Source organism: Nestor notabilis, unplaced genomic scaffold, assembly GCF_000696875.1.
Source record: "Nestor notabilis isolate BGI_N333 unplaced genomic scaffold, ASM69687v1 scaffold23865, whole genome shotgun sequence".
Lineage (NCBI taxonomy): Eukaryota > Metazoa > Chordata > Aves > Psittaciformes > Psittacidae > Nestor > Nestor notabilis.
This window is the reverse complement of record NW_009929190.1, coordinates 906-12,611: the sequence shown is the minus strand read 5'-3', so window position 1 is coordinate 12,611 and position 11,706 is coordinate 906. Positions and strand designations below refer to the sequence as shown.

Below are 11,706 nucleotides of genomic sequence, written 5' to 3'. Positions count from 1 at the left end.
TAAAAAATTGAAATATATATACATATATATATACTGTATACACAGACAACAACAGAACAGTGCCAAAATGGGAGGAAGAGACAGAGAGAGGAGAGGAGGGCAGTTGGACATTTTCTTTACAATAAAAACAAGGGCTCCACCTCAATGCGAGTGGAGTCTGGGGTCCCCTAAAAATACCCATCTAGAGAGAGAGCTGAAGGGACAGAGGAGAAGAGAGAAGGGGCATGGGCTTGTACAATGGCATCTTCCCGACGTGAACCACGGCCTGCGGGATCTCAGCTTCTCCTAGACTTCGAGTGCTGGATAAGCCACTGTAGGGTGATGTCTGTGAAGGCAAGAGGAAACCTGCAGCCTCTCCCCACGGCTGTCACCCCCTCCTGTACTTGGGCACGCTGCTCCCATGGGCTTCCCCCATGCTGAGCCCTGCAGCAGAGCTGCTGGTACTCACCGATGTTGTCCTTTTCTTTGCAGGAGATGGAGTAGCAACAGATCTCTCGGTCCTGGATGGCAGAGAGGTTCCTGCAGAGAGAAACAAGCTCTGGCTGCAAACCCCCATGGCTGTGCACTGACAGCGATGGGAGATGCCTCTGGGCAGCCTCCTGAGGGGTCCCTTTGGACCTCAGCTCCAAGAAGGGGGACACTTTGCAGGAGCAATGTCTCCCCAGGCTTCCACATGTGGGTTGGACGAGGACACCAGCACACTGTGCCCATGACTGACGGCCAGGCACAATCTGTGGGGGTAATGTGATGGGGCAGGAGTGACCCAACCCCATGGAGAGCCTGGCTACAACCACACAGCTTCCCTCCCTAAACCTCAGCTGCACAGCCCTGTGGCGAGACAGGGCAGGGAGGGTTTGGGAGCAGCACAGGGCTGGCAGCACAGGAGCCAAAGGGGCAGCAGAGATCTCCAAGGGGAGGGGGGGGACCAAAGATGCTGTCAGTCAGCACCGTGTCCCAGTCCCCCGTCTGCAGGGGAGGGGATCGCTGCTGGCAGGAGGGAGCAAAGAGGACACGTGAAACAAGGGAGATCCACGTGGATGGAGTCACAGACCAGAGCAGGATCCAAGCACCGAGGGCTCCCCGCTAACGGTGCAGCAGTGCCTGCGCCAGGCAGTGGGGCAGAGCTGAGGGTGACCTGAGCAGCACCCATGCGGGAGCCCAGCACCAGCGCCGTGCCGGGCCCCAACGCCACCGTGTGGCACGCAGGACCCAGCCCTGGTGCAGCAGCTTCCAGCTCCTCTCCGACCCCACAGAGACGCCACCTCTGCCAGCTGCTGCCTTGGGTTGTCCCCAGCCACCCACCTCTGTCCACCCCAGGCACCTCAATGCCACCCGGCTGGGGGAGGAGGAGCGACAGAGCACGGCGGGGTGACCGTGCTGGGTACCTGGAGCACTGTGTTCAGCTCGGGGGCACCCAGCACAACAGGGGTTGTGGACCTGCTCGAGAGTCCAAAGGAGGCAACGATGCTCTGAAGGCTGGAGCAGCTCTGCTCTGGAGCCAGGCTGAGAGAGCTGGGCTGGGGCAGCTGGAGAAGAGAAGGCTCCTCAAGGGGACACCTTAGAGCAGCTCCAGAGCCTAAAGGGGCTCCAGGAAACCTGGAGAGGGGCTTTGGACAAGGGATGTAGGGACAGGACAAGGGAAATGGCTTGAACCTGCCAGAGGGGAGATTGAGATTGACTCTCTGATTCTATGACATGGCAGGAAACAGGAGAATTCCACTGTGTCACAGCCCCGCTGTGGCTGCCAGGGCCACTGGCACACTTACATCTTCTCAATGAGCTCTTTCTCATCCAAGGCACCAGGCAGGTCTCGCTTGTTCCCCAGGACTAGGACCTGCAGGGTGGGAGAGGGGACAACTGAAGCTCCTGGCCAGCAGACCAGGCAGGAACCTGCTTCTGCCATCCAGAAGTGGACTCTGCTTGAGATGTAACACAGCCCTGGCCACTTCTCCAGGATCTGCCTGGACTGAGAAAAGCCCTTCAGCAGGCAACCACAAGGCAGAGCACTTCAATTAACAGCCATAATTAGCCCATACACAGCATCCCTGGTGCACTCTCTAGTCCCAGTGAGAAGCCAGCCCCACAGCACATTCTCCCAGAAGGGCACCAGCATGTGTCGTGCCATCAAGGATGCTCTCCCAGGAGTCTCTGGCAGTCTTTGAGCAAAAAGTCAAGTAAAATAGGTAAACCCAGTGTTAGTGAGGAGGAGTGAGACGTGGATGCTGTGCAGAACCTGCTCTCTGCAGGCAGCCAGCCCGAAAAAGCAACAGCTGTTTGCACCAGCCACTGATCTCTACTTATTTCAAGGCTTTTCACATCCACAAAGGAATCCTCAGACTATGCAAGGAGAATAATCACCCGTCAGGACTTGTTCATCCCTCCGGAGAGCACCACGCGACTGTCATCTGACAAGGACAGCACTGAGGCTGCGGCCGCCTTCCCAGGGCGAGCCAGGGCCTCTGCAGCAGCCCCGGTAACGCAGCATCCCCCAGCTCAAATCTGGAGCCTTGTTCTCAAAAAAGAGCATTCGGAGGGGCTGCAAACGCAGCGCATTATGTCAGGAGCTTAATTTAGTTGGCAGTGAATGTTTGGGATCTGTTGCAAGATCCTTAATTACTTCCTTTCAAAGGATGCTGATTTTGGATGCTCCGTAAGCATCCAGGCACGAGCAGCGTGTCCTGCACTGCTGCCACATCCCACCTCCTGCAAATGGCACAGCCCTGCAGCCGCTCTCCGGGGAGATGAGACCTTAATGTCCCACTATAAATAAGGTGTAAATTCATGCGAGAGGACAGATGTCACACACTGGGATGTGTCTATGGGTCTGGTCTCTTTCCAAGCTCCCTTCCCTCTGTTTGTTGGCCCAGCCCTGGGCTAGAAAGCATCACTGACCCAGCTCTCACAGGAGTGCAGCAGCAACGGGGAACCCTCACAAGGAAGGGGTTCCCCTCCCCAAATCTGCTTTGCAAGATGCCAGCCCCCCTGCTACAAACCCTGGCAGCCACCAGCCTGGGGACCGTGAGCAGCTGAGGGGGACCTATCCTGGCAACAGCTCACCGGGATGCCCTGGAGCTGTGGCTTGTCGAGCAGGTTGTGCAGTTCATTCTTGGAGGCCTCTATCTTCTCCTGGTCAGCAGCATCCACCATGTACCTGCAAGGGAAGGGACACCCCTGAGTGCAGGCGCTGAGGTCCCCACGCCCCGGCGCTGTGCTGAGGTCCGTGCCACAACCAAACCTTGCTCACACAGCAGACTCCTGGGACAGTGCATGGAGGTGATGGATAACAGCATCCTTCCCCCAGCACCCTTCCTCCTGAGGAAGACTGGGGGGCTGAGAGCTGGTCGTGTCTCCTAGGGGAGGGGGGGACTTCTCTGTCCCCATCCCTGCAGGGATCCACCCCACTGACAGCAGGGATATGGTGGGTGAGGGAAGACCAGGCACTGCCCAGGCAGAAGAAGCTGCAAGACACATATTGACCTCAAGGCTCCTGGCAGCTCCTATGGAGACACCCAGAATAGGGGATTAACAAGAGGAGAAGACAAGAGGAGCTGATGATGAAGAGACCCAAGAGTGGGGAGAGGACCTGCTCATCCTCTTGATGGGAACTGTCTTGGGCATGAGGCTTGGGCCAAAGGGCACATGAAGCCAGAGTCAGCAATGCTTGCTCTGAGCAGACAGGGGAGATTTAGGAAAGGATTTAGCTCTTTTGGGTGGATACTCATCCCGCAAAGGACATAAATGAGGAGAGGAACTGATTAAAGCAGTCTTTCTTTTAAAGATCAAGAAGCTGGGAGAGAAGAAGTGAGAAACACCATTAAGCTTCAACAGGCCTTGTGGGGTTTATTAAAAATAGGAAAAGAGCCTTTAGCTACTGAAGCACTGAACACAGTGAAAAGTGTATGGCTGTACCAAGAGGGAGAGGGAAAAAACCCACCCAGGCACTGCCATGAGCCTTCAGCATCTGGACAGGGCGGGAGGGCTGAAGGGAAGAGAAAAGGGAATTGAGGCAGCTCAAGGCAAGCAAGACAGACTGAAGCATGACCTGGATGGCCACAGGTCCCTACGGCTCCCTCTGTTTTCCTCTCAACCACATGGGCCACTGGAAAAAGAATGAAATTAGGGAAGGAGGCAGAATAAATCCCCCCCAGTGCTGGTACTTTGTCATTTCCAGCAAAGCTCCCTGTAATAAAAGGTGTCCTGACATGGTTCTGCTGTCCCAACAAGCAGAACAAGTGGCCCCTCACTTCTCACCTGCCAGACCTACAGCTGGGAAAGGCAGCACAGAAACTGAGCCCTCCAAAAGTATACCCTCCATGAGTATTATCTCCCTAGGACTGCACTCGCTGCAACGTTTGCAAGCAGGGGACATGTGGGAAAACAAAGCTTTGCTGACAGTCAGTAGCAGGCACTGCACAGATACTCCTCTCAGCACAAGATTCATCCAACAGCACATAACCAGCACGACCTGGAAACTTGCTTCTGGCAGCTGCCCTTAAAACCAGCCTCTTGGAAAGGGCTGAGCCACACCAATGGCCTTTGCTCAGCCTCTGCAATGAACAGGCAGCCCAGGGCAAGCACAAGACCCAGGAAGGGCAAGATCCAAGGAGCAGAGCTGGGCTGAGTGATGCTGGAAGGGAAGCATCTGCCACAGCTGGCAGGGACCTGGCTCCCCTGTGCCCATGGGGGAACCATTCCCAGGGGGAAGCATCTCAACTCCCGGCACAAGTGTCCAGCTCTGGAAGTGAAAGCACCGCAGTTTCCCAGCCCAGCACCCTCAGGTGGGGCGAAGGGATTGTGCCCGCACCCACTGGTGGAGCTCAGCACGGGCGGTGGGTGAGGGGGCTCCTGGCTCCCGGGGATACTCACACGATGGCACTCACTCCACGGCAGTACCTCTCCCACATGCTGCGGAACCGCGGCTGGCCACCGATGTCCCATGCCTCCCCCACAGGCTGCGGACCCGCGGCGGGCCACCGATGTCCCAGAGCTGTGACAGAGCAAGAAGGTGACATTACCCCACCACCCTGCCCACGAGCCCTCCTCACACCAGAGCACTGCGCACGCACCAAACCCACCCTCATCCCCTCGTCTTCAGCTCAAACCTAAGGAGGAGGCTCACGACTCAATAAAGAAAGGAGACAGCTCAGGAAGGGCAGCTGGTAGAAACCTCCCCTCCCTTTGCTCTTGAGGCAGAGACCACCACTGCAAGCCATGTCCCATTTTTCCCTGCGCTCCCACCCTCAGCAAGGTGACCACATCCATGAGTCCCCACCAGCAAGCCAGAGGTGTAAGAAAACCTACAGCTTTGCAGCCCAGACTGGCTCTTACTGCAGAGGTCTGGATCTCCTACATCTGTTCCCAACCTCTCCTCTGGTGGGTACCTGCAAAAGCCTAACAGGGCAGATGTCAGCTGCAGCTGGGGTTGCTCACATCCTTCAGCCTCCAGCAGAAGACCCGCCAATCTCCCTTCACTCCCATCTTTCATCCCAGGAGCCCCCACCAGCAATAACATCTGCACCTTACCTTTATGGTAACGTTCCCCTTGGTGATCTTCCTCATGTTAAAGCCCACTGTCGGGATCATGTCTTCATTGAACTGTCCTGACTGCAAAGAAGAAGGCGAAACAGTGTTAGGAGGTGTGGAAACCCCATCAGCCTGGCACAACCCTCCTGGTCCATACCAGGAGCAAAATTAGAGGCCAAGACAAAATGCCTGCAGAATGGAAGTGCTGCTGCTGCTGCTCCATGGGCACAGGGCAGCCTTGGTGCCCCGGTGAAGCCCCCAGCCCCACACGCGCTGCCCTCTCGGTGGGGTGGTGGAGGCTCACCCAACCCAGCCCTTTCCAGGTGGGAATCCCAAGCTCTTTGCAAGAAGAGGCCAAGACCTTTACGCTGCAGCGACCTCAGGTCAGCCGTGCTGGTCCCAAACCTCCCAAAACCTTGTAGGGTGGCAGCCCCACAAGGACCTCCCCTGGGCACAGGCCGCGGGCCAGGCTCCCCCCCGGGGCAGCCACTTCCTGCACCAGCTCCTTTCTGGCCATGAGTCCTGGGGGGCTCCAGCACGTTTGCTGCTTTGGATCATTTAAGGACCAGCCCAAAGCAGGCTGACTTCTGTTTTTCTGCAAGTCTGCTGCTTGCCTGCACCCTGCCTGCATGGGTCCTCCACTCCCTGCACCAGAGCCATGTGCCTGTGGTGACATGGGGGACACAAATCATTCCTCTTCCCCTCCCCAGGAGCTGCCGAAATGCTCTCTCCATCACATCTCCGAGCTGCATCAGGCAGGAGAAGCATGAAATCACCATGGATTTGCAGCATCCCAGTGCCAATGGAGAAGACAACCAGGACAACACGGTTCTGAGGCTTTGGGCCATCAGTGCCAGCAACCTGCAGGAACCAACTGCAGCTGAACCCAGCAGCTCTTTACTGGCTCAAAATCTCAGGTTTCTCTAGGACTCTCTGGGCTGTCTTTCAGTTAACACAAACCCCGAAAAGGGAAGGCAGTGTGTGCCACCTTCTGAGATGAAGAATTTCCTGCCTGCTGGAGCCAATGGCTCTTCCAGACCCACCACATCAGCAAGGCCCCAGGGTTCTCCTGACCTCTTCCAGCGGTTCTGCAATACACACTGCTTCCCTTTTTCATTTCCCTTTTGTGTCCATCAGCAAAGCTGAGGGGTCTCCAAGCCATAGTGCACACAGAAACCATGCCAGGGACTGATGGGGGAGGGCACGGGGGAAGAGGGGAAGTAGGCAGGAAGCCATCTACCATCAGCCAACACTGGGGATGTCTCCTGCAGAATGAGGTTCGACACACAATTTGGCTTTACGGACCAGGTTTTAAGGAATTTGGGTATCAGGAATTTAAGGAATTTAAGGAATTTGGGAATCAGGCTTTGACAGGAAGACATGGAGAGCAATTGCTGAAGAGCTCTTGGAAGCTGCAGACACCTCCATTGGGGATTCCAAGCTACATCATGCTGCAAGAGATGGGAATAAGCCTATCTCCATGAGCAAAGTATGGCCTTGCTCCCTGCCCCAAATCCTTCTCCCATCACAGTGCCTGCCTCCAGACTGCCCACAGCCAATGGGCCAAATCAAAACCACTCATGCTGTCCAAAAAGACCAGGCTGAAAACGTGACATGTTGTGGTCCAGGACAACTTGCATGTGTCCCTGCTGTCCTGGCACCCACAGGAGCATCTTCAATGAGCTGCAACATGCTCAGCTCCTCCTGCATTGGCCACTCTCTGAAAGCAACTCTGAACAGTGGAAATGTGATGTCTCCTTTTCCCTCTCCAACTGTCCTAGAGGCTGACACTTCTGTGCAGTGGTTCTGTGATGAAGGCACCCGTGTCAGCCATACCCCACTGCTGTTGGCAAGCCAGGAGACCGAGCTGACAAACACAGTGCTGCAGGACAAGGATGGGCACCCCAGTCCCCTCCACCTTAAAGAAGATGGTCTCACCACCAAGACCTGCAATTAACATACGTGGTCTGGCCCTGCAGCACCCCTCAGCATGGAAATGGAACATCTTGGGAAAGAATGGTGGAAAACCCAAAGGCCCCTCCTGGATGTGCTCCTGGTGATGCTCCCACAGCTGAAACGGGCTCCGCTGCCCTCCCTGACTCCAAAGGCTCCATCTCAACAGCAGAAATGGGACCTGGGGCCAAGCCTGTGGGGTGCCAGGCGATGCTGGCGTGACTGATGCTGCCAGGAAGCCCCCAGAAGCCAGGCAATGCGATGCTCTCCAGGACAGATTCACCCCGCTCCTTGCAATGCAGCTAATGGCTTTCTCCTTTCTTTTTAGAGCATGGCATCACTCAAGCTCAGTTCCTGTCATAAGAACGAGGCTTCTCAGATGAAAGGGAGAATCCTTGGGCTTCTTTCACTTCTTCAACACTGCACCACGGCCCGAAGCTGCACTGACCCAACACCCTGTTTGAGGCAGACACACGGACACATGCAGGATACTCCCAGCAGCTCCGCAGGGATGTGCAGCGCAGTGCTCAAATCCAAAGGGGAGAAGGCACCTCTGTACGGGAGCTGCAGCACTGTTTGCTCCCATCTCCATCCAGACAGACCCACAACCATCTACAAATTCATCAGCAGTTGCTCTTGTTCCTGATGTGTGAGGCAGCATCAGGACAGAGGGGTGGCCACACAAAGTGCTGGAGGCTCTGGAGTGATCACTTGCTGATGGCCCAGGCTTTGGGGTGCTGGATGTGCAGCAGCAGCACTACTTGATGGCAGCACAGGGTCTGATAGAGAAAAGCAAATGCCTCTGGATCTCAGCAAGGCACCAGGAAGCTCAGAGAATGATGTAGGGCAGCATCGAAGCAGAGCTGCTCTGCACCACACATCCCAAGCCAACCTGGCAACACAGGAGCAGCAAGCAACACCTTTGGAGGATTCCAAATCCTTTGGGACAAGGCAAAGGTTACAGCTTAGCCCTCCAAGGCTGCCCTGCTTTAAAAGCCCAGAGCTCAACCAGGCTGTTTGAGGCTCATGCTACCCTTTAACTTCACAATCTTACTGATGTTTCCATTCTTCTGGGGCTGCCTTTTAACTCTGTGCTCTTTGAAGCACAAAAAATTACCACGCTCCTTAATTAGTAGGCGTTTGCCACATCCAGACCTCAGGTCATGCCAAGGGGAGATCCAAGGACTACACTTGGGTTTTCCTGGATGCGCCAGTGCTCTCGCCTGGCAGACAGCACCCATGCCACAGGACATGCGTGACTGGGCAGACACTTGCATGTCCAGCTCAACACATCCCCCCCTGCACCCAGGGGAGCCCGTGCAGGGGCACAGCAGTCCCAAACCCCATCACCTGGGTGCATCAGCACCGGATGGAACAGTCGCTCCTCTCGGCTGTCCCAGCAACAGCCCTGCCAAGGACAATCCAGCGCATCGTAAGCACAGGTCTCACCTGCACCAGGGAAAAGTGGCCTCTAAGCCCTGGTTTGGAGACCAGTGGCTGGTGCTCAGGCTCCCAAACACAGAAGAGACAGACCCTTACGCTGGGAAATAGTTAGAAACACACTTTGGTAAGACAAGGGCAGACTGGGTTGGCTGAGCACAGGGCACAGCCAGGCAAACGTACTGACCAGCAACCCGCTGGCACTTTTTATCCCCTTATCCCTCTGTTTTCTCATGCTTGTTCCCGTATACATTCCAGAAGAAGTCTTACACGGTGCCAAGGTGCTTCTCCCCTGCTGTACTTTGGCTTTCCTACCATGCCTAACTCTGACAGAGCTTGCAGCAGCAAGGCAGGACCATGCCCCTGCCATCTCCCTCTCTTCCAGAAACAAGGAGAACCCCCTCAAGCAAATTTACCACCTATGCACTATGAAGCTCAGGTGCAATGGAAGCAGCTGCCAAGGGCTCAGACTCTGCACCTGAGAGAGAACAACCACTCAACACACGGACCCACATCTACCTCCCACCCCATCCTGGCCCTGCCAGACCCCATGCAAGGGGCAGGCGAAAATGCATCAGTATAAGATGTCCTTGCTTCTCCCTCAGCATCTCCACCAGAACCTCTCTTCTAGAGCAGCTCCTGTATGGAGACAGGCTGAGAACATTGGGGCTGTTCAGCCTGGAGAAGAGAAGCTGCGTGGAGACCTCGGAACAGCTTCCAGTGGATGCTGGAGAGGGACCTTCATCAGGGACTGTAGTGACAGAACAAGGGGTGATGGGTTCAAACTGGAACGGGGGAAATTCAGGTTAGATCTAAGGCAGAATCTCTTCCCTGTGAGGGTGCTGAGGCGCTGGCACAGGGTGCCCAGAGAAGCTGTGGCTGCCCCATCCCTGGCAGTGTTCAAGGCCAGGTTGGACACAGGGGCTTGGAGCAACCTGCTCTAGTGGAAGGTGTCCCTGCCTGTGGCAGGGGGTTGGAACTGGATGATCTTAAGGTCCTTTCCAGCCCAAACCATTCCATGCTTCTCTACTTCCCCACAACCCTTGGAGACCTTGCAGGACCTGGAGGTGCTGCCTCCCCTCCCAGGCTCAGGCACCCAAGCACTCCCTGCTGAGATGGGTCAGTCAGTCAGCACTGGGGGACAGGGGCTCCCTGGGAATGGTCCGAGGGAGCTCCAGGATCCTCCGAGGTGCTGTCGGGATGTGCCTCCACCAGCAGCGCTGTCATCGAGCTGTCCAGCTGCCACAGCATCCACCACCCTACCTGATGCCAGGTACCAGGTTGACGTGGTTCCCTCTTGCAGAGTTGATTCAAACCACTTTCTGATCAGGGTTCAGGCACAGGGTGCTGCCCCAGGCCCACCACCAGGCACAGGTCCGGCACCTTGGCACCCAGTCTGCAGCTCCACAACCTTGCACTGTGGGCTGGGGAGCATCACCTGCACCTACGGAGATTTCTTGGGAGATCTCTCCAACAATGCCAAAATCCAATGCTTTTCCTTTTAGGTTTTTATCTTCCCTGAAGCTCCAATCGCAGCTTCTTCCCCTTCTAATGCTCCCATTATGTTTGGCTCAAACGTTTCTCATGCAGTTCCCCAACAAGACCTTATTTACAGGGCGCTTTCTCAAAGGTTGGTGCCTCTTTTTTGGGTGCAGCTGCCACAAGATCTGAACTTTCCAAGTAACTTCACAGAGGCAAAACTGCAGCAGAGACTGAGCTCCTCACTCAGCACCCTGAGCCTGCCTTGCAAGGGAGTTAAACACCCCACCGCAGACCTCCTGATGCACCAGAAGACCAAGAAGCTAGTTTCATCCCATGCACACAATCATGGAATAGTTTGGGCTGGAAAGGATCTTAAGATCATCCACTTCCAGCCCCCTGCCATGGGCAGGGACGCCTCGCACTAGACCATGTTGCCCAAGAGAGAAGCATGGAGAGCTGCTGTAACTCCTGGATGTCACTTTTCCTTACACCAGGAACACCAGCTAAACAAAAAGAGGGCACAAGTCTTGCACAAAGCAGAACTGCCAGGTAGGAAGCATTTACTTGCAGAAGCAGGAACCCCACTGAAGCCCAGGTTGAGCCCCGTCTGCTGCAGGTACAGCTGGGAGAAGAGGAAGCACGTTGGGAAAGGGGAGCCAGGCTGGCAAAAGAGCCTTTGCAAGAGGATGAGGATCACCCCCAGTGATTTCCAGCCCTGTGCAGGGAAAATAGCCCAGCTTGTTCAGGATAAAGCCCCATCACCCTTTAAAGCTCATCCAGTTATTTTAAAGGGCGCCGAAGAACCACATGGCACCCCAACACTGGGCTGCAAGAAAGGACCATTAAACACGCACATGCCAGGAACAAAGTCACCCCAGGAAAGGATCGGTGCTCACGGTCACTGCCCCAGAGCCACAGAGCTCCCTGTCCCCCAGGGCTGGCATGGGTCTGCTGGGAGAACCAACACGAGGCCTGAGCACCGCGCGCTGACTGCAGTAGCGCCATCGTCTCTGGGGTGACATGTATTTTGAGGTGCCCTCTCCCTGTGCCCAGGCACTTCAGGAAGAACATTTCCATCCCAGCAGACACCAGCAGCACAGGGAACCCTCCCAGGAGCACAGCTACAGTGCAAAGAAGCCTCCAAATTCGCTGCAAAATCGCCTCTGACAGCCCAGCAGCTTCCAGCACCGCCGGCGAGCAGAAGGAACTCGCTTTACTTTAGAGCCGAGGCACTAAGTGGAGCAACGTGCACGGACAAGGGGGGCCAACAGAGGAACCAGGGCAGCCGGAAGATCCACATCCACCTCC

At 55.7% G+C, this 11,706-nt stretch overlaps 1 protein-coding gene across 1 annotated transcript; it reads right to left on the bottom strand.

The window, feature by feature from the left end:
• Positions 1–275: 275 nt before the first annotated feature.
• LOC104406014 (ADP-ribosylation factor-like protein 8A) lies at positions 276–5,598 on the bottom strand. Its single transcript, XM_010014879.1, has 6 exons — positions 5,524–5,598; positions 4,867–4,940; positions 3,058–3,151; positions 1,767–1,834; positions 449–519; positions 276–325 (listed from the first exon to the last, which is right to left on the bottom strand). The coding sequence occupies exons 1-6, from the start codon at positions 5,581–5,583 to the stop codon at positions 276–278; spliced, it is 417 nt and encodes a 138-aa protein (XP_010013181.1). The 5' UTR covers positions 5,584–5,598.
• Positions 5,599–11,706: the final 6,108 nt, after the last annotated feature.

Excerpts from the sequence above, each read along its gene's own strand:
- LOC104406014 (XM_010014879.1), bottom strand. The coding sequence starts at position 5,583 with ATGATCCCGACAGTGGGCTTTAACATGAGGAAGATCACCAAGGGGAAC. Across the intron at positions 3,152-4,866 it reads CGTGGAGTGAGTGCCATCGT|GTACATGGTGGATGCTGCTG; the intron begins GTGAGTATCCCC and ends CTTCCCTTGCAG. Across the intron at positions 520-1,766 it reads AAAGAGCTCATTGAGAAGAT|GAACCTCTCTGCCATCCAGG; the intron begins GTAAGTGTGCCA and ends TTCTCTCTGCAG.